The 25,400-nt window shown below is 42.2% G+C and overlaps 2 protein-coding genes across 9 annotated transcripts in view; one reads left to right on the forward strand and one right to left on the reverse strand.

The window, feature by feature from the left end:
* The window catches only part of PRDM16 (PR/SET domain 16), an 868,945-nt gene that overhangs the window by 589,280 nt on the left and 254,265 nt on the right, over positions 1 to 25,400 (reverse strand). The window lies entirely within an intron of this gene.
* Positions 3,336 to 7,204, forward strand: LOC143764634 (uncharacterized). Of its 2 annotated transcripts, XM_077250421.1 has the most exons (7): positions 3,336 to 3,961; positions 4,900 to 4,977; positions 5,070 to 5,141; positions 5,275 to 5,358; positions 5,445 to 5,655; positions 5,737 to 5,893; positions 6,015 to 7,204. In XM_077250421.1, the coding sequence occupies exons 2-7, from the start codon at positions 4,933 to 4,935 to the stop codon at positions 6,946 to 6,948; spliced, it is 1,503 nt and encodes a 500-aa protein (XP_077106536.1). In that variant the 5' UTR covers positions 3,336 to 3,961; positions 4,900 to 4,932; the 3' UTR covers positions 6,949 to 7,204. The 2 variants fall into 2 exon arrangements, with proteins under 2 accessions (XP_077106536.1, XP_077106535.1); XM_077250420.1 differs by lacking the exon at positions 3,336 to 3,961 and having other exon boundaries at positions 4,750 to 4,977.

The following is a 25,400-nucleotide window of genomic DNA, read 5'->3' on the forward strand; positions in this document are numbered from 1 at the left end:
CCTACCACTGCTACCTGCCCCTATATACCACTGCTAGCTGCCTCTATATACCACTGCTAGCTGCCCCTATATACCACTGCTAGCTGCCTCTATATACCACTGCTAGCTGCCTCTATATACCACTGCTAGCTGCCTCTATATACCACTGCTAGCTGCCTCTATATACCACTGCTAGCTGCCTCTATATACCCCTGCTAGCTGCCTCTATATACCACTGCTAGCTGCCCCTATATACCACTGCTAGCTGCCTCTATATACCACTGTTAGCTGCCTCTATATACCACTGCTAGCTGCCTCTATATACCACTGCTAGCTGCCTATATATACCACTGCTGCCTGCCTCTGTATACCACTGCTGCCTGCCTCTGTATACCACTGCTGCCTGCCTCTGTATACCACTGCTAGCTGCCTCTATATACCACTGCTAGCTGCCTCTATATACCACTGCTAGCTGCCTCTGTATACCACTGCTAGCTGCCTCTGTATACCACTGCTAGCTGCCTCTATATACCACTGCTGCCTGCCTCTGTATACCACTGCTGCCTGCCTCTGTATACCACTGCTGCCTGCCTCTGTATACCACTGCTGCCTGCCTCTGTATACCACTGCTGCCTGCCTCTGTATACCACTGCTGCCTGCCTCTGTATACCACTACCACTGCTACCTCTGTCCTGTGTAGCTAATCTAGTCCTGGGTAGCTAATCCTGTCCCGTGTACTGTGTCCTCAGCTGTCAGTATCACACAGGACAGGATTAGATACACGGCTCAGCAGTTGGTATCACACAGGACAGGATTAGATACACGGCTCAGCAGTTGGTATCACACGACAGGATTAGATACACGGCTCAGCAGTCGGTATCACACAGGACAGGATTAGATACACGGCTCAGCAGTCGGTATCACACAGGACAGGATTAGATACACGGCTCAGCAGTCGGTATCACACAGGACAGGATTAGATACACGGCTCAGCAGTTGGTAACACACAGGACAGGATTAGATACACGGCTCAGCAGTTGGTATCACACGACAGGATTAGATACACGGCTCAGCAGTCGGTATCACACAGGACAGGATTAGATACACGGCTCAGCAGTCGGTATCACACAGGACAGGATTAGATACACGGCTCAGCAGTCGGTATCACACAGGACAGGATTAGATACACGGCTCAGCAGTCGGTAACACACAGGACAGGATTAGATACACGGCTCAGCAGTTGGTATCACACGACAGGATTAGATACACGGCTCAGCAGTTGGTATCACACAGGACAGGATTAGATACACGGATCAGCTGTCAGTATCACACAGGCCAGGATTAGATACACGGCTCAGCAGTCAGTATCTAATCCTCTCCTATGCACTCCTCTCCCCCTGCGTGTCTTTCCCCAATGTGGTTTATTATTTTTGTTGAGGGAGTCGAGGATTATGCGTTCGGTATGGTAAAAGATCAATAAAGGACTTTATTCTGGCTGAGTCTTTATTTACAATACAACTATAGGATTAGTAATGGATGGGTGCCTTATAGACGCCTCTCCATTACTAAGCCGTGGGCTTGATGTCACCGGACAATATGGAGGTGACATTAACCCCACAAATATGAACCCCACTTGCTACCGCTACAGGGCAAGTGGAAATTGCCAGGCAAAGCGCCAGAAGAGGCGCATGTAAAAGGCGGCTGAGAGCTGATGTTTTTAGCCTGGGGGGGACAATATCCATGGCCCCTTCCTAGGCTATTAATGTCAGCCCGCAGCTGTCTGCATAGTATTTGATGGTTATTAATTATAGGGGGCTCCACGTCTTTTTTTGGGGGGTGTCCCCCATTTTAATAGCCAGTAAAGGCTAAGTATACAGTTGCGAGCGTGTGAGTGTGAGCACACCCTCCCACCCATAGACCAGTACACTGCTCTCCTGAAATACTCTGTGCTCCTGTCACCCTGCTCCTTCCACCATACGTCTCTGTGACCTCCCTAGAGCAGCACAATACCATATGGATCACGTATAATGCCGCTATATATATTTATCACATAATACTCCTGTAAAGACCACACATTATGCCGAGATATTATAATATATATAATATCACACATTATGCCACCAAGTATTGTGTGATCTATGTGACGGTATTATATGTGATCTATATGGCGGTATTATGTTTGATCAGTGTTGTGGAATGATGTAAAAACTATATGACGGTGGTATATGAGAACTATATTGTGGGATTATGTGTGATCTATGTGGCAGTACTAGGTGAGAATTATATGGCGGTATTATGTGTGATCTATATGGTGGTATGTGAGAACTGTATGACAGTATTGTGTGATCTATTTGATAGTATTGTGTGATCTATATGACGGTATTATGTGAGAACTGTATGACAGTATTGTGTGATCTATTTGATAGTATTGTGTGTGTGATCTATATGGCGGTATTATGTGAGAACACTATGGCAGTATTATCTTCAGAAAGCGGACCCATTCTATGGTGGTTCTGGCTGAGCACCTGCACGCAGGTCTGGGGTAATAGAGGGGGCAGCATGACCTCCAGTTAGGTGCAGTCAGGGCTGGTGAGGCAGCTGAAGAGAGGGGTCTCATTTTTATCGTTACTATATGGCTACATTTCCTTCCCAGCGTCACCCCGTACTTCGCCTGTCGTCTCACTTTCACACATCGCCAGGACAGGATAGAGAAGACAGGATCTGAGGAGGGGAATGGGGTCTTTGCATGCAATGTCTGGATCAGAACAGGTCATCAATCCGCAGAAATGTTTCCTGGATTTCTGTGGAGCAGACGGTCCATCCATGTGTATAAAAGACAGCGCTCTATGTACAATCCCTGGCTGCTCTGCGCACTGAACATGGTGCCCCCTCCATAGACCAGCACACTGCTGCTCCTGAAATACTCTGTGCTGCTGTCACCCTGCTCCCTCCACCACATATCTCCCAGAATCCTTGCTGCCTGCCATCCTCGGTGACTGTCTACTTGTTAGTATAAGGCTGCCGTCGCACGTTCAGTATTTGGTCAGTATTTTACCTCAGTATTTGTAAGCCAAAACCAGGAGTGGGTGATAAATGCAGAAGTGGGGCATATGTTTCTATTATACTTTTCCTCTGTTCCACTCCTGGTTTTGGCTTACAAATACTGAGGTAAAATACTGAGCAAATACTGATAGTGTGACAGCAGCCTTACTCTGCAGTCACCAACAAAACGGCTGCTCACTGGGTTCCTGAATATCATCCTCTTATCCCTTAGGCCTCTTTCACACTTCAGTCTTTCGGCGTCAGTCAAAAACCGCCATTTTCGTAAAATGGCGGATCCGTTTTTTTTTTGGGGCGGATCCGCTATTTTTCCATTGACTTGCATTAGAGACGGATTGTGGCGGATGGTCGTCCGTTCCATCCGCCTTGCGACGGATCCGTCGATATTTGGCGGACGTTGTCTAGACATTGACGGACTTTGTAACGTTTTTTGTCGCCGGCAAAAAGGCGGAACGCGGCGGATCCGTCGCGTCCGCCTTTTTTTTTAATGGGTGCCTATGGGCGACGGATCCGTCGCGATCCGTTTTTTGGCGGATCCGTCGCCTCAATCCGCTTTTTTTGATTGAGCATGCTCCAAAAAGTTGCAACTTTGCCCAGACAACCCAAAAACTATATAAAGAGGACAGGTCATTCCCAAATGTACCAGCCAGCAAGAGAGACCCTTCCATGCCCGAGAGACCCAGCCAGACCCAGCCAGCAAGACCTCTGCCAGCAAGACTTTGCCAGCCAGGCACTGCCATCCAGCCAGAGAGGCCCTGCAAGCCAGAGACACTCTGCCAGCAAGACTTTGCCAGCCAGGCACTGCCATCCAGCCAGAGAGGCCCTGCAAGCCAGAGACACTCTGCCAGCAAGACTTTGCCAGCCAGGCACTGCCATCCAGCCAGAGAGGCCCTGCAAGCCAGACCCTGCCTGAGACAGCCATGTGAGTACTGCCATCCAGCATGCATGCATGCGTGCGTGCGTGCTTGTGTGCGTGCGTGTTTGTGTGCGTGCTTGTGTGCGTGCATGCTTGTGTGCGTGCGTGCTTGTGTGCGTGCGTGCGTGCGTGCTTGCATGCTTGTGTGCGTGCGTGCGTGCTTGCATGCTTGTGTGCGTGCGTGCTTGTGTGCGTGCTTGTGTGCGTGCATGCTTGTGTGCGTGCTTGTGTGCGTGCGCCTGCCTGCCCTGTTTATATGTTTTTCATACTATTAGCTGTTATTTTTTATAGCTGTGGTGTAAAATGAGTTTTGTGTGTGTGTATAAATGATGTGTGATGTGTTCTGCATTTTTGTTGTTATCCCAAATGTTATAGTATTTCAAATAAAGAGCAGTGTAGCTCCTACTGTACCATTAAAAAAAAAAAATTTTTTTTAAAAAATAGTAATAAAAATTACACAAAACTGTCAGTAGTCTCATTGCAAGATAAATGTAATATTGGGTAAACATGCAGTAAAGGTTATATATATAAATGTGTAATGCAAATCTTGTGTATAGAATATGTTATCCGGTTTTAGAAAATACAAACTGTAGGGTAATCATAATTACCAATTTTTGGAATTGGTATTTTAAGTTCGAATGAGGAACATTTTTGATAAGGTTTGATAGGTGGCTTTTACCAACATGCGCATTGCGCATATCAATTTCAGTTTTGGTGTTGCTTTAAAGGGTTCTTGGGGGGTTTTTTTGGTGGGGAAACAGGGCTAGAGGGTTTGGCAGCTTGTGCATCAAGCATATCTACCATATAAAGTATGACGGTTAGAAAAAAAATTTCATTTTGTGTGGGATGAAATGTAAAAGTTTTTAAAAAAGATGTAACTGTTAAATCCTACAGCTGCATCTATCCTTGTGTATAGTAGCTTAGAACTGTCTGTATACTTACAGATACTTGGGACCAAGAGGTACGCAAAGACCATAATGTCTTCTTCTGAGAGCCCCCCAGCACATCAGCAGCAAACTGAGGTATTGTATTTTTTTTTTTTTGTTCTGTAAAATTTTTTGGTGATACAACTATGGTCATTGTTTTTAACCCTTTATGTGTTCTGTATTCACAGGAATATGAAGCAGAGGGGCTTACAGAAGGAGACGGACAGGGTGGAGAAAGACAAGGAGCGGGAGCGCATAGTGTAAGTTTTGAACAGACCGATCCTCACATACAATGCACTACACCCAACACAAACATTCATGACAGCACACACAATACATATGCCTCAATCTAAGAACATTATTAATTTTTTTTTTTTTAATTTTTTTTATTAGTCCTCACAATCCGGGGCTCGACATAGAGTTCCTCAAAGCACCTCCCATAGTCGTCGGAATGATAATCGCGGCGGTCGCCGAAGAGTAAGTTCCTTTTTGTTTTGTTGTGTAGTAAAATGTAAAATTCATGTGTTGTAATCTTTCCCTTTTTATTGTTATATTTTTCGTAGGCTTCACAGCGTGCTCCCGAACAAGATGATGAAGAGGAGGGCATCGATGTGAACACCCTCATCGAAGCAGTACAAAGTAGGGAGCCGCTGTGGAACATGTCGGACCGCCGCCATGCTGACCAGTTAATCACCCGACGGCTATGGGAGGAAGTGTGCAGTGCTGTTATGGATAACTGGGAGGAACTCGATGCTGGGGCCCAGGATCTAGCGCGTAAGTATTCACACTTCATAACCTTATTTTAGCATGATTTAATGTGGTGTATAGTAACCAATTTTTGCTATCTCTTTCCAGGTAACAGGATTATCGTGCGGTGGCGGTCAATCAGGGATCGCTTCAAGAGGGAGTTTAATAAGGAGATGCAGGCCCCGAGTGGATCTAGAGGACGCAGGAGCAGATACAAACATGCCAGAGCCCTGTCGTTCCTACGGTCGACGCTGCTGAGCAGAAGGTAAATATTCAACACCACATATTTTCAGTCAAACTGAAAAAATGTGTAACCTTCAATTTTTTTGCAGTAAGGGCAATTGTAATATAAAGATACTAATATTTTTTTTCTTCTTCTTTAACAGCACTTTCTGCAGCACTCGGGAGCCTGCATCAGAGTTGCAGCCCTCTGGAGCGATCCCTCGAGAGTCCGCCACCGGGGACCACGTCGACCCCTCTGTTTCTGCACCTACCCTTTTGTTTGATCCCTCAGCCTCATCCACCAGCGCTGGAGCAGCAGGGCGGACTTCGTCACTTGAAGCTGCAGGTGATGAGTTAGAGTTCCCTTTACCCCACCCCTCTGCCACTGCCGCAACTTCTAGACCAACTTTGTGGTCAGGACGGCAGCGCCAGAGAGGTCAGGAAAGGAGCTATGCGCCTGACTTTTTGCATCTGAATGCATCCTTTCACAGTGCCATCAAGCTTTTGAGTGAGCAAACGTCTGCTGGGTACAATATGCTTAACAAAAGCATACTTGAACTCAGCAGTCGTCTTGATAGGATGCAATCAGATGCAAACCAGTCACCAAGGCACTGTTTTTTTCAGGCGGTCCTCAGGCACATGGAAAATCTAACTCCTGACCTGCAGATGCATGTGATGCAAGGCTGCCACACTGCTCTAGCGCAGGCGATATCCCATGCCCCTCCACCTACCCTTCATGTGTCAACACCTTTCCCCTCTCAATCCACCGTCTATCCTCCCATCCGTCCTCCTCCTGTACGTCCTCCTCCCGTCCATTCTACTCCTTCGTCATTTGTTCCTTCCCCCCTTAGTCTTTCCCAGTTTTTAACGTCCCCCTTCCATTCTTCCCCTTTAACTTCTCCGTTATCAATCCCAGCAACACCTTCATACCTCACACACACCACATCTGCACCTCAAGTCTCTACACAACCTCATGTTTTCACCACCCATTCCACTTCTGTTCCTCCCCGTGATGTCCTGTCCCCCACTCTCGACGTGGTCCGCCCGCCTGTCAGCCCCTCCGCTACTATCTCCACCCAAAACTATGAGAATCTGTAAAAGTCAATAAATAAACAGTTGTTTGGTTTAAAAAAAATTTTATTGTCTTTCTTTTTTTTTTTCTTTTAATTTATTAAGTCACCAAGGTTATGGCAATAGTAACATTAACAGTGTTTAAAGGGTACCGTTGCAAAACATACAATGCTGCATTAAAGTAAAAAGATTTTGTATGCAAACAAAAATTGGTATTTTTACAAGTATAAAAATAAATAAATTTTTTACACCATTTCATACTGCCAGTCAACTGATCCTGCAGGAGACATGAAGTAGTCTGCAAAACTGTCCCGCATTCTGCAGACTGCAACTGGACTGCGAAAAGTGGGGTTTTGGTAATCCCGTAAGGTGCTTTCTGAAACATTATCCTCCAGGGAAACTTGTTCTTTTGATAGAACAAAATTATGCAGGACAACGCACGCTTTGACCACATCATCGACAGTTTCAGTCTGCAGTTTAATGGCAGTTAGTAGCACTCTCCATTTGGCAGTTAGGATGCCAAAGGCACATTCCACTACTCTGCGTGCTCTGGTTAAACGGTAATTGAAAATTTTCTTCCTCTGGGTCAGTCCACTACTTCCAAAGGGTTTAAGCAAATGTGGGGAAAGCTGGAAGGCATCATCTCCAACACAAACAAATGGTAACGGTGGACCGGTGGTTCCAGGGAGAGGTCTAGGGGGCGGAAAATCAAATGTCTCTCCATATAAACGGCGCCCCATTGGTGAATTTTTAAAGATTTGTGAATCATTTGCACGTCCATACGCACCTATATCCACAGCGATGAACTTGCATTGTGCGTCAGCTATGGCCATCAACACAATAGAGAAATACTTCTTATAGTTATAAAACTGTGACCCAGAGCCTGAAGGTTTGACGATCCTTATGTGCTTTCCATCAACTGCTCCAACACAATTTGGAAACTGGCAAATCTGATGAAAAATTTGGGCGATCTCCAGCCACCTCTCCTGTGATGGCTCTGGGATGTATTCCACTTGTAGGCACTCCCACAATGCCCGGCAGGTATCTCTGATGATCCCCGAGATGGTGGATATCCCAAGTCGAAATTGAAAATGGAGGGATGAGAAGGACTCTCCAGTTGCAAGGAATCTGTTAACAAAAAGAAAAGACAATACTTTATAAAAAAAATACAAAAAAAACCAACACAGTTATAAGTCTGATGAATGAGAATCATTTAATAAAAAAATGACTTACCGAATAGTCACCATGAGACGCTCTGCTGGTGATATTGAGAATCGCATCTGGGTGTCTCGTCTCCGTATACAGTCTTCCACATAGCCCAATAAAAATGCAAAATTTTCAGCTCTCATCCTCACATAATTGAAGAACTTTTGAGGGTTTTCCCTTAGTTCCATGTAAAGCGTGGAATAAACACCACGGGTCATACGTTGTGCTGTGATGGGATGGATCCACAGCCTTCTCTTACGCCGCTGCCGTAGGATTCGCAGTCTTCGTTCCTCCCTCTCTCGAACGCTGACTGCCAACTGATTTGCCTCAAAAGTAAAATCTGCATAGATCTTTGCAATGTTCGCCAGGACTCCTTCCATTTCTGCCACTTTCTCTACAACCTTTCAAAGATGTGGTGTAAATACACGCTATATATAGTTTTCCAGAAGTTTCCAGTAGCCAATCACATTGAAATCCTCCCCTTTTAAAAAACGGATCCGTCAAAAAACGGTTGCAACGGATGTAAAAACGTTCGCAACGGTTCTAACGGATCCGTTTTTTTAACGGATTAGGGCAGCTGATCCGTTAAAAAAACGGATCCGTTAGAACCGTTTTTGCATGAAATTTGACGGATCCGTCGATCCGCCACGATGTCGGACCCAACTGACGCCACACAACTGAAGTGTGAAAGAAGCCTTAGCAAACACCCAGAAGGGGAGGAGAGGAGACATCACATGTCAGCAGACTCCGCCCATAATTACTGCAGTGCTGTAATGTGAGCTAGTTGTACACTAGGTTTTTCTGAAATTTCAGCAGCTGCTCCTCCTAGTGTTTAAAAGTGGAAATTCCCAAACTTTTCAAATTATTTTTCATATTTTACTAAATTATAAACAAATGATAATATTTTTTAAGAAAATTGAAACATTAATTCTTTACATTTTTACAAACCCCCTGACGAAGAAACATATTCGAAACGCGCGTCGGGAGCACGCAGGTTCTGGACTCGGCCCCCCTGAAGGTAGATCATCTGCGGTAATGATTTGTCCATTTAATTACTAGCCTACATATATATGGAAAGCTTGCATGCGGCAATACTATGACCGCTGAATTACCCACTAACTATTGACCACTACATGTGGATATCTACTTATATAGTGATTCAATAGATTGTAGGGGCATTAACCCACGGATTTCCAGTGCACTTGGACACATATGTATGCGGTGAAACTAACATCATTCCCATCAACCTCGCTGTGATACAATCACTTTCTTGCACTTAGTCACTTTATATGTAACAAGTGAATATAACCTTTACTTATACCACAGCAATATTCCCATTTTATTTTGTTGCACTTAAATTATTTTATGCACTTTAGTTGGTTGTTTGAAATATGCTGATATAAATTTTTACACTTGGTCACTATATGAATTTTTATATAATTTTTGTGTATTTTTATTCTTTAGCACTTTTGCTGTTCATGGACAATAATATATGTTAATTTTTATGAGGTTTTGCACTGATTTTCATAAATTAATTTAAATATTTTAGTGGATATTTAGCCTCACCTTATCTGGTTTGACCAGCTTATTTTACTGTTATACTAGTTTTTTTATATACACAGCGAGTAAAGATAATTTTATCCTTGGTGGGCTGCTACCTTCATCATTTAGGGGTTCTGGGGTACCAGATAAAATCTCCTGCATTTTGGTTATTATATCAGTTATTTTTTATTCTCATGTATAATTTTTATAAAACTTTTTATGTATGAATTGCCAATAGATTTAATAAAGGCTTATTATTGATCCTAATGGTGTGATACTTCCTAGTGATTTCCTATTTCTGTGGTGGCTGGGTGGTTTGGTCCTTTCTCTCAGTCTATTCACTGAAGTCTTTCACAGTGCACCCTAACCCCTTGGGATATATTACGATTTTTTATTCCTATTTTTGGTCTGAATTGTGGTTTTTAGAGGTGCTCGCTGTGTTCTTTAATTACATTTTTACAATTGCTGTAAAAAAAAATTTTTTGATGGCACCTTCCCTTTAAATAAAGTGGCTTTTATTGAAATCGCAGGTGATGATTGCTGCTATTACTCTGAATCTAATGTCAGCTGAACCCGCTGATATCGATAGGTTCTGCTGACCATTCTATGTGCATGGAGGCACCGGCCAACTGAGGCTCTTGAGAGATGTTGATCATTCATGTCTGATTTCGGACTGCTGATTGCATTGTTCTCCCCCCAAAAGAGGGATGTCGTAGAGAACATGGGACCACTCAGCCAAGTGAGCGCTTCTTTGTATGGAAGAGTCAGCTGAGATGACTGTTGGAAGAACAATCAATTTAAGAATTGTTCTGCTGACAGCCACCTATGTATGTCCAGTCTTAAAGTAAGTTTAGAATTTGTATAAGTCCTCTTGCTAATTTGCTCTTTTTTATCTCACATCTGTTGAAGGGCACCTTCTAATTGACCTACAGGAACCTTAAATTGTCACTCATGGCCACATGATGCCTTTTGGCCAATAAACCCAATTTGCATATGATATATGCTTTAGTTTTGCACAACTGTGGCACCCCAGGAGTCCAGTTGCCACAGTGGCATAGCATTCCTCAAGGGGGTGATGCCATGCCTGGAAGCAAGAGGGGTCCTCTTTCCAGGTAATTTCAGCATACAACACCTTTCCTGACTCCAGACCAAAAGGGGGAGATCTAACACCTGATTTCAGGGGAGTTTCCCTGATAAGTTCTGGTCTGGAGGAGGGGTTAGTCAGTCAGTCAGAGCTAGTCTGAGGAAGAGGAAGCAAGTGAGGAGAGCCTGGGAGTGGAGCTGCGACTGAGCTCACCCCAGGACTGAGCGCCAAAGATCGGACACAGGAGTCTGTGGTTGTTTGGGAACTACAGGCCCAGCAACTAAAACCAGAGGACCGGAGATTGCAGGTCTCCTGGCCCCATCTGACACCCAAAGGCACAGCAGCAGATCAGAGCCCGGAGTCACCACGAGGGAGTGACACCTGGACACGCTCAAGCTGCCTGCCATGCTGGTAGTGTTCCATTTAATGGACAGACAGTAAGAGTGACTTGAATAGAGCATAAAGCATCAATAACCCAGAGAACAGTGCAGCAGGGAGGCTTCCATCCCCACCTGGACACCCTAAGCAGTGTCGGCCATTTATAGCCAGATGCCACAGGTGGCGTCACGAACAATCCCCCACAAACATTCCCTCATCCTTTTTATTGCACGCCCACTGCTGCCATGACCACCCCTTTAAGAACCATCCGACTCTGTTCTGAGTGCCCCACGGCCCTAGCGGGTGTTGCACAACAAACCAGAGTAAACACGACACCCTCATTCACAATAGATAATTTCTCCAACATTTATCTCTCCCGCCTCTTCTAGCCAAGCACTGTTATGTTCGCGATAAGACAGCCACTGCCAGACTCCTCTGGTAACGGCTTATCTCTCAGAGAAAAAAAAGGATTTGCAATCTGTAATTGGACATGCCAGATCCTTCTCTTCAATGACATTACATATTGGGGGTGCCCATGCATAGTAAACTTTTGGCCAATCCCACCGATATCGGCAGTTTTGGCATACATTAGTCTGCTGTTTATAAGGGTCTTTAAAGAGACCATTTAGAATTGATTTCTGTTAAAAGTTAAAAGTTATCAATGCTATCTACTGTCTTGCAAGGTCTGAAAGTCATGATTCACATGGGTCATAAATACTGGTTGTTTTCAATTCACCAAATAAGTTGCGCCACTGAGGTTTTCATTTTTTTTTTAGATATAAATAATTTTTCAGTTTTTAAATAAAAACACTTCCTCCACTAGTCTCTATTTAACCACCTAATAACCTAAAGAATATGCTATATAAATACATTACATTTTTTACATGCTCAGTTTGCCCACCTCTTAACCAATGTGAAGTGCTCCAGAGTTATTATCTAACTACAATTAGTAGGCTTGTTGCTGTTGGAATTATAGACACCATATATCTTACCTTTAAAGACAATTGTTCAAACCCTATATCAGGTGACACAAGCTCCCCAGCTTCACTGAACTCTACTCTGAATATCTCCACCCATGGAGACTTGTCTCACCGTGTATGAAGAGAAGGTACATTTACACTGCACAATTATCATGAATGATCGCTTATCGGATCGTTCAGTCTAAACAGGCTGAAGATCACCTGATGAAAAAGTTAAAAAAATCATCACTCTCGACAGCACATCAACCGCTGTAAACAAGTACTGTGCTTCCTTCTATTTTCAAATGCTATAAATCTGGAATGATGTCTATCGGGGTATTCAATCAGCGTTTTATCAGTAGGAGATTATCACTGCTTGACTAGTCTCATGTGCAAGACAGTCAAGCTAATCTGTGCAACCACACCCCCACCACTGATTAGTAGCTTGCTGGCAGTGTACAAAGGAAGCAGCCAATCAGTGGTGTGGGCGGGATTATGCACAGCTCAACATTCAGAGAACTGCTACATCTACAGCAGAGAAAACAGGGTTTCTATCAAAACAAAACCAAGCAGCTCAGTAAGAGACACATCTCTGGAATCTGGGTCTCTGCCCCAACATCATGCTGCTCACAGATTACATACATGTGCTGTCAGATTCCCTTTAAATATGAAAAACCCCTCTACAATCACATGTCCCAAAATCTGTGTTTTATCAGCTTTTCCCTTGCCTTAGGTATATTAATGGGAAAGAGTTGACATTGCAAATATCTTACGCTATGTAAAGAAACCTCAGAAACTGATTTGATAACATTCTTTAAAAGTTATAAAAAAGAAATGAGTACAGTTGCGCTTAAAAGTTTACATACCCCGGCAGAATTTTTGTTACAACATGACAACAATCCAAAACACAAGGCCAAGTCGACCTATCATTGGCTACAGCAGAACAAAGTGAAGGTTCTGGAATGGCCATCTCAGTCTCCTGACCTCAATATCATTGAGCCACTCTGGGGAAATCTCAAGCACGCAGTTCATGCTAGACAGCCCAGGAATTTACAGGAACTGGAGGCTGTTTTCCAAGACGAGTGGGCAGCTTTACCATCTGAGAAAATAAAGAACCTCATCCACAACTACCACAAAAGACTTCAAACTGTCATTGATGTTAGAGTTATGATTTAAAAAGAGAAAACACAATAGATTGACAATAAATGGCTTAACCCAACCATTAACCATGAGTGGAGAAAAAGTTTTGGTGTTATCATTCATATTGTCTTTAAAAAGGCCAAGAAAGCAAAAATTCTGCCGGGGTATGTAAACATTTGAGCACAACTGTACATCGTGGATTAGGAAACAACTTACTGTTCTTGCAGATGGGCCATTGCTGTATGCCTTGACTTAGCCTAAAATTTAGCCAACAGCCTTGGGCTAAGTACTGGCTGCAAAGTGTAATCTTGGATAAGCTGGTTGTGCCCATAAGGGGGCACAGAAACCTGAATCTGCATCAAAGAATCCAGTCCTAATGGGACAGATCGTATTAATATAATATATTGATCATTTTCGCATCAGTGTAATTGATGTATTGCAGTTTTTCGAAATCACTCGAGTTTCCCCCCCAACATGCAAACTGCAGCCATGTCCAATATGTAGAAGTCTCACCACATTCTGCAATCCAAACACAGACCTACAATCACTGCAAACCAGACTTCAATTATAGCGCGAGTGTTTCTAATCACTCTTTCATAACTTGTTGTGAGGCTTTGCCAAGAACATGGCTTTTTATGAGTTTGGAAATCCTTCCTACACAATAGCATGTTATTTTCTTGCGTTATAAACCTGAAATTCCTGACTTTGGTTATGCAGCGGTTTCAGAGTAAGGGATATGGGTTAATGACTGTACTAATGACAGCTCGGCTGCTTTTCAGGGGAAAAAAGCGATTAAAGAAAAGTTTTGTTACAATGTAGGACTTAATGATAGCTGAGCTGTTATACAATGCAAATATAACAGCCAAATAGTAATAGGTAGAAGCTGATGTAAGGAGCGGGAAGTATGGAAAAAGATGGATAGATGATAGATAGATGATAGACAGACAGATAGATATATAGATAATAGATATATAGGTTAATAGATAGATAATAGATAGATAGATAGATAGATAGATAATTAAAGAAAATTTGGCAGCACTACAAAAAAAAATGGGTGCATTAAAACCTGTTAAGGTGATGTCCAAACCCCCAAAATAGAAAAAAAACAGGCAGCACTCCAAAAATTAAAGTGAAAACCCGTGGCTTTATTGATCTATTTGCAGCAACGTTTCGGCAGATTTCTCTACCTTTCTACATTTCTGTTTTTTTTTTCAGTTAAGATGGGGTGCAGAGTGTACATTAATGAGAAAAAAAATGAACTTTTTTGAATTTACCAAATGGCTGCAATGAAACAGAGTGAAAAATTTAAAGAGGTCTGACTATTTTCCGTACCCACTGTATTATATGGTTAAAAAATAACTTATCAACATGTTTCTCCAGGTCAGTATGATTACAGTGATACCAAATCTAATATATAAAGCTCAATGTGTGTGTGTATGTCCGGGATTGGCATCTGCACCGTCGCAGCTACAGCCACAAAATTTTTGCACAGTCACAGCGTCAAAGCTATGTTGTGAGGCGAAATTTTAACCCCACGCTTTCTAATTCACTAAGCAATTTTGCCCCTATCTACATAATGGGAAAAAGTGAAAGGAAGAGTGTTGGAGGCAAATTGACAGCTGCCAGATGTGAACAAGGGGGACTTAAAGAGTGAGAGCGATGGCGCCAAAGAGTATATACCGTGCAGTTGCTAAGGTGGGGCCCCGACATGGGATACTCACCACACCACCACGGGGATATGAACACACACACAAAATGCGCCACACACTACCACGTGCTTGAACACATATACCACCCGCAGCACACATTTCACCACACATACACCAACCTCGCCACATAAAAGTCAAAACACAAAAGTCGCCACATGCAAAACTCGCCACATGCAAAACTAGGCTCACGCAAAACTAGCCACACATGCAAAACTCACCTCATGGAAAACTCGCCACATGCAAAACTTGCACACGTGGAAAAATTGCCACATGCACAAAAGTTGCAACACATGCAAAAGTTGCCTCACACAAAACTTGCACATACTCAAAACGCACCACACATAAAACTCGCCACGCGCAAAACTCGCCATGCGCAAAACTTGCTGCACACAACTTGCAACTCGACACACAAAAAGTTGCTACATGCATGTCGCCACACAAAACTCATCTCACAAAAGTCGCTACATGCATGTCGCCACACGTAACTCAACACACACAACTTGACACATGAAACTCTCCCTAAAACACACACAAGTCTGGTATTATCCTTCAAAAATAAAAATCTGATTAATAAGCAGACAAACTACAAGAGCAACAAATGTACCCTATAAGAAATACGGCAGCTGTCAGTCACATGACTTGTCTATTATGTGTATGTGTGAGCTAATATATACTGCCAGGGGGGGGGCTTCCTGTTGGCTGGGGATTTATCAGGCTGCCAATAGCAACCAATCACAGCTCAGCTTCTATTTTGCTACAGTTAATTAATCTAAGCTCTGATTGGTTAATATAGGCAACAAAGGACATTCTCAGTATAACAAAGCTTGTGTGAGGTAATATCATGTCATTTAGGGTGTGTTGGTGGAAAGGCTGATGTCAGTCACATTACCTCTATGTGAGAGGATATAGAAACTGCCAGTTACAGACAATTTTTACCACAATAATGCCTCATAAGAAAAGGTATTCCATGGCATGAATGTCAGCTGATGCGAAAAGAAAAGCTGCATTACGGGCCAATGAAAAATGTGAAGACCAAGAACCAAGGCTGACAAACATGAGAGCAGCAGCTGCTTCCTCAAGAGCCAATTAACTTTCTGAGCAGAGGGAAGCAAAGCTTGCAGACAAGAGAACAAGAGCCAATGAACTTAGTTTTTGCCTTTTAATAATTACATTTCTGTCTATTTGTTTTGTAGTTTTTGTGTGCAGAATACATTTTTGTTAACACATTCTATTTTGCTAACAGCAGCTATTAACCTGGGCGAAGCCGGGTTGTACAGCTAGTATATATATATATATATATATATATATATATATATATATATATATATATATATTTCTCTCTTATTTAAGTGATAAAAAAATGGGGAATTACTAAAAAAAAATTTTGCTCATGTCTAGTGTTGAGCGATACCGTCCGATACTTGAAAGTATCGGTATCGGAAAGTATCGGCCGATACCGGCAAAGTATCGGATCCAATCCGATACCGATACCCGATACCAATACAAGTCAATGGGACTCATGTATCGGACGGTATTCCTGATGGTTCCCAGGGTCTGAAGGAGAGGAAACTCTCCTTCAGGCCCTGGGAACCATATTAATGTGTAAAAGAAAGAATTAAAATAAAAAATATTGCTATACTCACCTCTCCGCCATTTTAAAATGCGCGCGTGTCCAGCCTCCCGTGACGTCACGGCTTGTGATTGGTTGCGTCTCCCATGTGACTGCGACGCAACCAATCACAAAGCCGGGACGTAATTTTAAAATCCTTAAGGACCTGAAATTACGTCACGGCTTGCTGTGATTGGTTGCGTTGCCCATGTGACTGCGACGCAACCAATCACAACGCCGGAACGTAATTTTAAAATCCTGAAGGACCTGAAATTACGTCACGGCTTGCTGTGATTGGTTGCGTCCCGGCCACATGGTCGGCACGCGACCAATCACAAGCCGGGACTTCAGTAAAGGAAAGAAAAGCGCGAATTTTAAACAAAGAACGCTGCCGCTTCCCTCGGTAAGGTGCAGGCTACGTCGGAGAGGTGAGTATAGCAATATTTTTTATTTTAATTCTTTCTTTTACACATTTTTACATTAATGTTGTTTCGATACCGATACCCGATACCACAAAAATATCGGATCTCGGTATCGGAATTCCGATACAGCAAGTATCGGCCGATACCCGATACTTGCAGTATCGGAATGCTCAACACTACTCATGTCTCTACTTTCCAACTCCCATAACATTTACATTTCTCGATGGATAATGCTGTGTGATAGATTGTTTTTTCAGTGGTGATCTGAAGTTTTTATTTGTGAGGAGTTTGTATGTTCTCCTATAAACACCAGCCACAGGTTGGTCTTCATAGGAGAACCATCATGACAGTCATAGGGGTCTTTAGCTGACTCCCAACTGCCATAGCATGCCATTGACACCCCACAGACAGCACACGATAAATGCTACTGTCAGAGAATGAGAGTGGCATTAAAAGTGAACCTGTCAAAAGGTGAAAAGTGGGCAACATATACAGTATATGGAGGTAGGTACCTCATCACCACAAAAGAAAATGAGCCTGTAAGTCTTGCTGCTGTGTAAATTTATTTTGATCCGGCAAGGAGTCAAAAACAGATGTGGTCTAATGTTTCGACCAGCAACGGTCTTTGTCAAGGACATCTGCTGCGGGTGCAGGTAGGCAACGCCAGATCTTTGCACCCTGCTTTCTGCATTTCCTGATTCCTTTCTCCTGCTCCACACATGTCCTTCTTGACATGAATGAGAGCTTACGATTTATATTATTGCTTTACTAGATTTTGCCTACCTGTACCCTTTCTTCAGTATTTTATGGCTTTTATCTTTATGACTAAGCTGTGACCTGTGACATCCTCCCACTATTCATGTTCACCATAAAATGGCAGCTGCATTCCCTGCCTTGGCTTTTATATAGGCTATGACAGTCCCTCCTGATTGGATGTGGTAAACCATGTGATATAATAGGTGCAAGGCATTACAGGGTAGTCCATTCTGCCACACCAGTGGTCATGTGAGCCTTCTCTGGCTGGTGCAATCTTCTGCAATGTGAAGAATGCAGTTGGCCACTTTAGGTGATTTGCGCACATCAAATTACAAATTCTTCAAATTTGTCTGGTTCAACTAAATAAAAAAATGTTTGCATTGAATCAGTTTGTTTGATTTAAACTGCACTGCAAGTTCTGGTTTTCCTGTTTTGGTAAAGCTCTCAGCATGGTGTGACAGTCAACAGCTTTCTGTTTGCAGATCCCTTAATAATAAATTAAAAAATCTGAAAATGACAAAACATATTTAAAAACACATAAAGGGGTAAATGCAAAAAAAAAGCGTTAGAAGAAAAACTTCAGAACAGACGAGAAAAACTTTGCTTTTTGGGGTTAAAATACAAAACAACATCCTAGATTTGCCTGTCTCCCTGGTAATGGTGAAAAATCGTCTGGTGGCGCGACTCTGCCATTTGTAGTGGAGGTGATTGTGATTCTGCATGCATTCCTGTTCAAGATTCTGGGATGGAAGGAAACCAGCTCTCTGACAATGCCAGTGACTAAGGCAGCAAGGAAACATAATTGTCTATTTTTTTCTTTGCAATGCATAAGGCAGCAGGACTGCACTCTCACCGAACAGTAGTTTCCATTAGAAAAACAGGCTAAACAACTGCTCCATTGTGGGCCAAAAGTGAAATCGAATGAACTCCCATGGTGCATATTAATGATTGACCCCTGATGTAATCCAAGACAGGATAACACCCAGCAAAAATTACAGTTTTTGCTTCTACAAAAGACATTTTTTTCCTTGCCAAGTTGGAAAGAAGAGCTACCCAGGGAGACGGACGCAGAGGCTTGCTCAGTTAGTGCTACACCCGGTGGCTCAGATGTTATAAAACAGCCTTGATTTATCAGGATCTAGATGGCCAGACATGTTCTGTATGGAGATGTGTTGCTTGGCACAGTACAAGCCAATCCTCTTACTTTCATAGTATTTGAATTAAAATGTTCTGAAATACAGGGAGTGGATCGGGGTATAGCAAAGTTTTCTAGCATTACGGACTGCTGACTGTGGCAGTAAATCAGGGACCTTGGGGTTATTCCATGTCCTAATTTTTAATATTAATTCTTATCTACCACTTTGAACTCCCTGTAGATCATCTTAAATATACACTCACCGGCCACTTTATTAGGTACACCATGCTAGTAACGGGTTGGACCCCCTTTTGCCTTCAGAACTGCCTCAATTCTTCGTGGTATAGATTCAACAAGGTGCTGGAAGCATTCCTCAGAGATTTTAGTCCATATTGACATGATGGCATCACACAGTTGCCGCAGATTTGTCGGCTGCACATCCCAAAGATGCTCCATACAAGGCAGGATGGATCCATGCTTTCATGTTGTTTACGCCAAATTCTGACCCTACCATCCGAATGTCGCAGCAGAAATAGAGACTCATCAGACCAAGCAACGTTTTTCCAATCTTCTACTGTCCAATTTCGATGAGCTTGTACAAATTGTAGCCTCAGTTTCCTGTTCTTAGCTGAAAGGAGTGGTACCCGGTGTGGTCTTCTGCTGCTGTAGCCCATCTGCCTCAAAGTTCGACGCACTGTGCGTTCAGAGATGCTCTTAGGCCTACCTTGGTTGTAACGGGTGGCGATTTGAGTCACTGTTGCCTTTCTATCAGCTCGAACCAGTCTGCCCATTCTCCTCTGACCTCTGGCATCAACAAGGCATTTCCGCCCACAGAACTGCCGCTCACTGGATTTTTTTTCTTTTTCGGACCATTCTCTGTAAACCCTAGAGATGGTTGTGCGTGAAAATCCCAGTAGATCAGCAGTTTCTGAAATACTAAGACCAGCCCTTCTGGCACCAACAACCATGCCACGTTCAAAGGCACTCAAATCACCTTTCTTCCCCATACTGATGCTCGGTTTGAACTGCAGGAGATTGTCTTGACCATGTCTACATGCCTAAATGCACTGAGTTGCCGCCATGTGATTGGCTGATTAGAAATTAAGTGTTAACAAGAAGTTGGACAGGTGTACCTAATAAAGTGGCCGGTGAGTGTATATATTTTTTGGGGGTAGGTTGAAGAATCAAGCACCTTCGAAAAGTGGTGTTGGAGATGGATGTTATCAATACCATGGACGGCTAGAAGAACAAACAGATCCATTTTGGATCAAATCAAGCCAGACATGTCACTCGAAGCAAGGATCACCAAGCTACGACTTGTCAATTTGGACACATCATACAAAGAGAGCAACCACTGAAGAAGGACAACATGATCGGACTAATAGAAGGAACAAGGCGAAGAGGAAAACCAGCAACCCAATTGCTTGATACTATCAAGACAATGGTGGAGAAGAAGACCCTGGTGGACTTATCTAGGCTTGTTCAAGATCAATCTTCCTACAGAATATTCATCCATCAAGTCGCAAAGGCTCGATAATAGTAGATTGGGTATGTAATTCCTCAAGGGTGGGTTTACATGGCAATGCCCATGAAGAACATCAGTATAACAAGTCAATTGGAGATGGTTTAGACTATTTTAGAAGGGCGAACACAAATGGTATGATTGGTAATATGGCAAGAAATATTGCTCTACAGGAAGAGATTATGCAATTTCAGATCTTAGCCAATATGAGTTATCACAATAATTCACATCATCTCCAGCTCTGGCTTATTGATGAAGAAGGAGAACAAACTAATTTCTGGTATAATTTTAGGTTTCACCCTGGTGGTTCACTTAACCTAATACTTCAACTTTTACTTTCTCTAGAAGTCTTCCAGCTAAAGAGGAGCTGTCACTTGCCATAAATATGTAACTTGGTATGAATGCCGCTGTTCTCCTGAATCAGAGGTTTCTTTTCTTTTGTTCCTTTGCCTCTCCATTCCTGAGATATGGCCTTCCTTTCCCTGCATAGAAATCTAGTCTTGTGAGCCAAGTGGGTGGACAATCAGAGGAAAAGTATAATAAATTTTTTTTACCACTTCTGTATTTATCACCCACTCCTGGTTTTGGCTTACAAATACTGATGTAGAATACTGACCAAATACTGAACATGTGAACGTGGCCTTAAAGGGATGTTCCCAAAAGGACAGGAGATTATTTATTGATCACTGAGAACGGGGTTCAGAGCCCTGTCTTTTATTGGATGGAGGTGCGCATACTTGACCCTTGCCCCATTCATTGTTTACTCTTTAAGAAAGCAGACTAGAGCATTCTGCTTTTTCCAGAATTTCCATAAACAGTGAAAGGATCGAACGTGAAACATACGCACCTCAGCTCCATGCAAGGTGAGGCTCTGCCGATCCTGGTTCCTGGGTTCCACAGCTCCATTCTTGGGATCACTGAGGGTTCCTACAATTGGACTTCCAGCAATCAGCAAGTTATCCCCTATACTATGCATAAAGAATAGCTTTCAATTTTGAGAAAACCCTCTAGATCAATTTTCTATTTGTATTACATGAAATTATCGCAGTAGCTTACATTAAATTCAGATTCAATACTTATGTCATGATATACAAAAATAATTTTAAAAAAGCATGAAAGCTAAATTAAAAATCCTAGAACGAATAAAATAAAAATAAGTAAAAAAATAAAAGAATGAAATGTGTTCTAAAAGATGTCCAATATAAGCATGTTACGCCCCTAGGACCTGAGTCTATTATTATAATGGAGGTTCCCAACCTTCTGCATCATGCCTGGGCTTGATTAGAGCTGCCCAAACAGTGAAACCTCTCTGTTCTCAGGGACTGGGGTAAAAGACAGGATGAAGGCAGACTGTAATGTAAATGGTGAAATGTAAGACAGCCATTTTTGATATAGGTGGTTGGGCATATGTTGATCCCAAGTTTATGACATATTTTTTGGAGACATGCTGTAAATGTCTAAGAAGAGAATACCCCTTTAATGTTTGTGTAACATATTTGTATCAAAAATTAGTTGGAAGCTTTTTTATGTTGAAAAATTGCCCCCCAAGTCAAGCCATAATCACCCGTACTTAGCACTGTACCTTTTAGCAACAAACTCCTAGCCCCAATAGACTGAAATTGGCCACAGTTCTCGGTGGATTATTTTCAGTCTGAACAAGTTATCCTGAATCTTCAGATCTCATCATAAATTTATGCAGGAAAATCTAAAGAAGAAAAAAAAAATTCTACATAGGCGATAAAACTCTGTGCGAGGGAACAGCCACATTAGGGTTTTCAGGGCAGAATATTATTGCACAGTCAATTTTGTGGAGCATGCCTTAAGTGCTTCTGGTCAGAGTCTGCTTTTCTTTGCCTCGGGTTGTGGGATGTAAACTGTTGTCTAAACCAATTACTGTATTAAAAGTCTACAAAATGTAACTGTTCCTGAAATGTAATGAAAATACTGATGGAGCACAACCTCTGTTACCCTGGGTATCTGTTACAGCCACATGGTTCTAATTTTTAAGGCAGAGGGCATGGGGATTTTTATGTTGTCACGTTTGGTCAGCGCAGTGCTTCAATTAGGTGGCAAAAAGGGAGTTTAATACTGTTGTGTAATGTTAAATTACAAAATAATGAGCGATGGGGAGAAGTAACGATTCTAGAAACACATAGCTTCACAACAGATGAAACATCTAAGTTCTACTGTTAAACTTAACCACTGTTTTCTCAGGTCAATGTACCATAAGTCGGGAGCACCATGATGACTTTTACCACACCAAGTGCAGACTATGGGCTCTTGTGTTATGGTCCACTATTACATAATTGTCCATTGTCAACACTCATACAGTACCTAAGGTGTATTACTGAATGTAGCATTGATAAGAAACTAGGGCCAATTTGACTGCAACTTCATTATGACTTTGCAGCTTGACCGTAATCAATGAGTTGGCCTAGAGCATGGAACTAGGGTAGTATTAATATTGTCATGTCACCAAAGGCCTAAGGTGGTACTTGACAAAGCAGTCTACAATAGGGTATATGATCCATGGCTTATGCTGATAAATTACATTAGATAACACACAGACTATAAAATAATCAGAACACAGCAAAGAAGAGCTGCAAAATAAATGAAACAAAAAATGGAATAAAAAGTCCCAATAAAAGTCCAAAATTTTGTCAAATTTTCAATGGAGTTGGTCCTACGGAGAAGCAGAAATTCTACAAAGAACTCTGCAACTAACAGGATAAAAAAGCGAAATAAAGGTGGTATAAAACTATCGCAGTCTGAATTGTCTGAATGTGTCATAAAAAACTTACAGACCACCAGGTTTTGAGTTAATGCCTTGTTTAGGCAATTATTCTAATCAGGCAGCATCAATTTAGATAGATGTTGGATTGCGGCTTTCATACCTGGCATGTCGAGATGGAAGAATCGATTTGCAAGACTCTGGTCCATTGCCCACATTATCAATATGTGACTCCGACTCCACCAAAATGGGCTCCGACTCCACGACTCCAACTCCACAGCCCTAACAGGGCTGTGGAGTTGGTAAGCCAAACCTTCGACTTCGACTCCTCAATTTCCATGACTCTGACTCCACCAAAATGGGCTCTGGCTCCAACTCCATGACTCCGACTCCGACTCCACAGCCCTGGTAGCATCCCCAGCTATTCTTTTGATTATCCGGGCTGGTGTGACGTCATAATTGCGGTATGATGCACACACAATGTAGACCTGGAAATGCTGGGAGGTAAGGAAATTTGCAGGCCTCTTATCCAGCAGTCAAAGATTACTGATCTGGCTGATAGACTGGAGTCTTGTGAATTGATTCTACCATCTCTATTGGCGAGTATTCACAATACCTAAGCCTCTAAGTAAACAATATGATTCTCTATAAATCAGAGTAGCCAAAACATGTTGTAAAACTAATACCACATTTTTATTCTAAAAGACAGCTAGCATACTTCCAATTTCCCTTGAAGAAGCTGAAAGGATGAAACCCTAGATCGGGCAGGATGGTGAGCGTATAGTTTTGTTTTCCAAAATTGTGTTGGATTATATCGCTGTCCTATCCCCTACTCTTTTAGAAGTATGCCAATCTGGTTTAGTATATAAATGTGTTTTTGGTTTGGCTTGTCTGATTTGTAGAGATCACAATGTTTATTTGGAAAAGATCATTTTAGGCATAGAGAACACCAGCTAAGACTGACCCCTTAATCCAACTTCGATCCTAATGGATACTGCTTGATTAGAAGAACAGCTTGGACAAAGCCTTAATACAAAAGCCAGTGGTCTTTGAGTTTTTTATGATACCATTCACAAAATTTATTTGTCTGACAACATTCCCCAAAAATTATACCCTTACCAAGTATGAATTTGGAATAAGATTCTGTCAGATACCAACTGCAGAAAGTTGGAGGACCAAATAATTTATTTGCCCTGTACACATTAGATAAGGGATCTCAAACACGTGGTCATCAGGTCACATGAAACCCAAAGCAATTTTTTGTTGCTTGTAGCCTGCAGTGGCAGAGGGGGAACTTTTGGCCAGGCCAGCACTGTATCTTTAGATGTTCCAGGTGCTTCTCCGGTCACCTTATAGAACAGCAGAACTACCATTCTGTGTGTCAGGAGGTTGGAAGTTCCTTATTCTGTATTTAGGGAGCTATGTGACCATGCATAAACAGGACCTATGAAGCCATCATACTGTATATAGGGGGCTGTTCATTGGCATTATACAAGGCATAGCAGTACAACACCGTTCACTTGTATAACGCGGTGGTGTAGCAGCTACAGAGAACCAACTTTGGCCACACAACCTCTGTTGCACCAGTTAGTCTAATTAAACCCCCGGTTTAACGGGAGTTTTCAATGTGGTCCCACACCTCATTTTAGCTTGAGACCCTACATTACGTTATCAATAAATCCTGCCAAAATTGATGGTTTAATTGATAATAGCTTTAACCTCTTGTGTTTGGCCATTTTTAGAATCTGTAACATTAGTAAGTAATGATGTGATGACATCATATCAACACTAAGCGGCGATTATTATAAATACTCCCAAATAATGCAATTTTTAATCTCACACTGTTAACAAATGAGCATTTTAGCATTTTAGCAAGACTATGGCCCTGTCTCAGTATACATAAGGAAATATTAAATTACAAGTTTCTAAATCGCAGATTCACCCACCCTAACCCATAAGAATTTATATAGATACGATAGATAATATTTTTTAAAGTAGGAAATGAACAATAGTCCTAAAACTCTACGAGAGTTCAAATGTTTTTTCTTTTTATAAAAAAAAATAAGCTTTCTTTATACTTACATTCAAACCTAAATTCTATCCTCTGAAAAGGAAAATGCTAGTATATAATTTATAGAGGGTTTAAAAGACTAACAGCTATGTGATAAAGGTAAAATTAAAGATATTATTTAATTAAGGGATTTCTCCTTGTGAAATAGGTAAGGCAGCCTGTAACGATAATTTGGAGTATTCCTCAGAACGCATTTTCCAGAGTACAGTAAAACC

Source organism: Ranitomeya variabilis, chromosome 4, assembly GCF_051348905.1.
Source record: "Ranitomeya variabilis isolate aRanVar5 chromosome 4, aRanVar5.hap1, whole genome shotgun sequence".
In the NCBI taxonomy this organism is placed as follows: Eukaryota; Metazoa; Chordata; class Amphibia; order Anura; family Dendrobatidae; genus Ranitomeya; species Ranitomeya variabilis.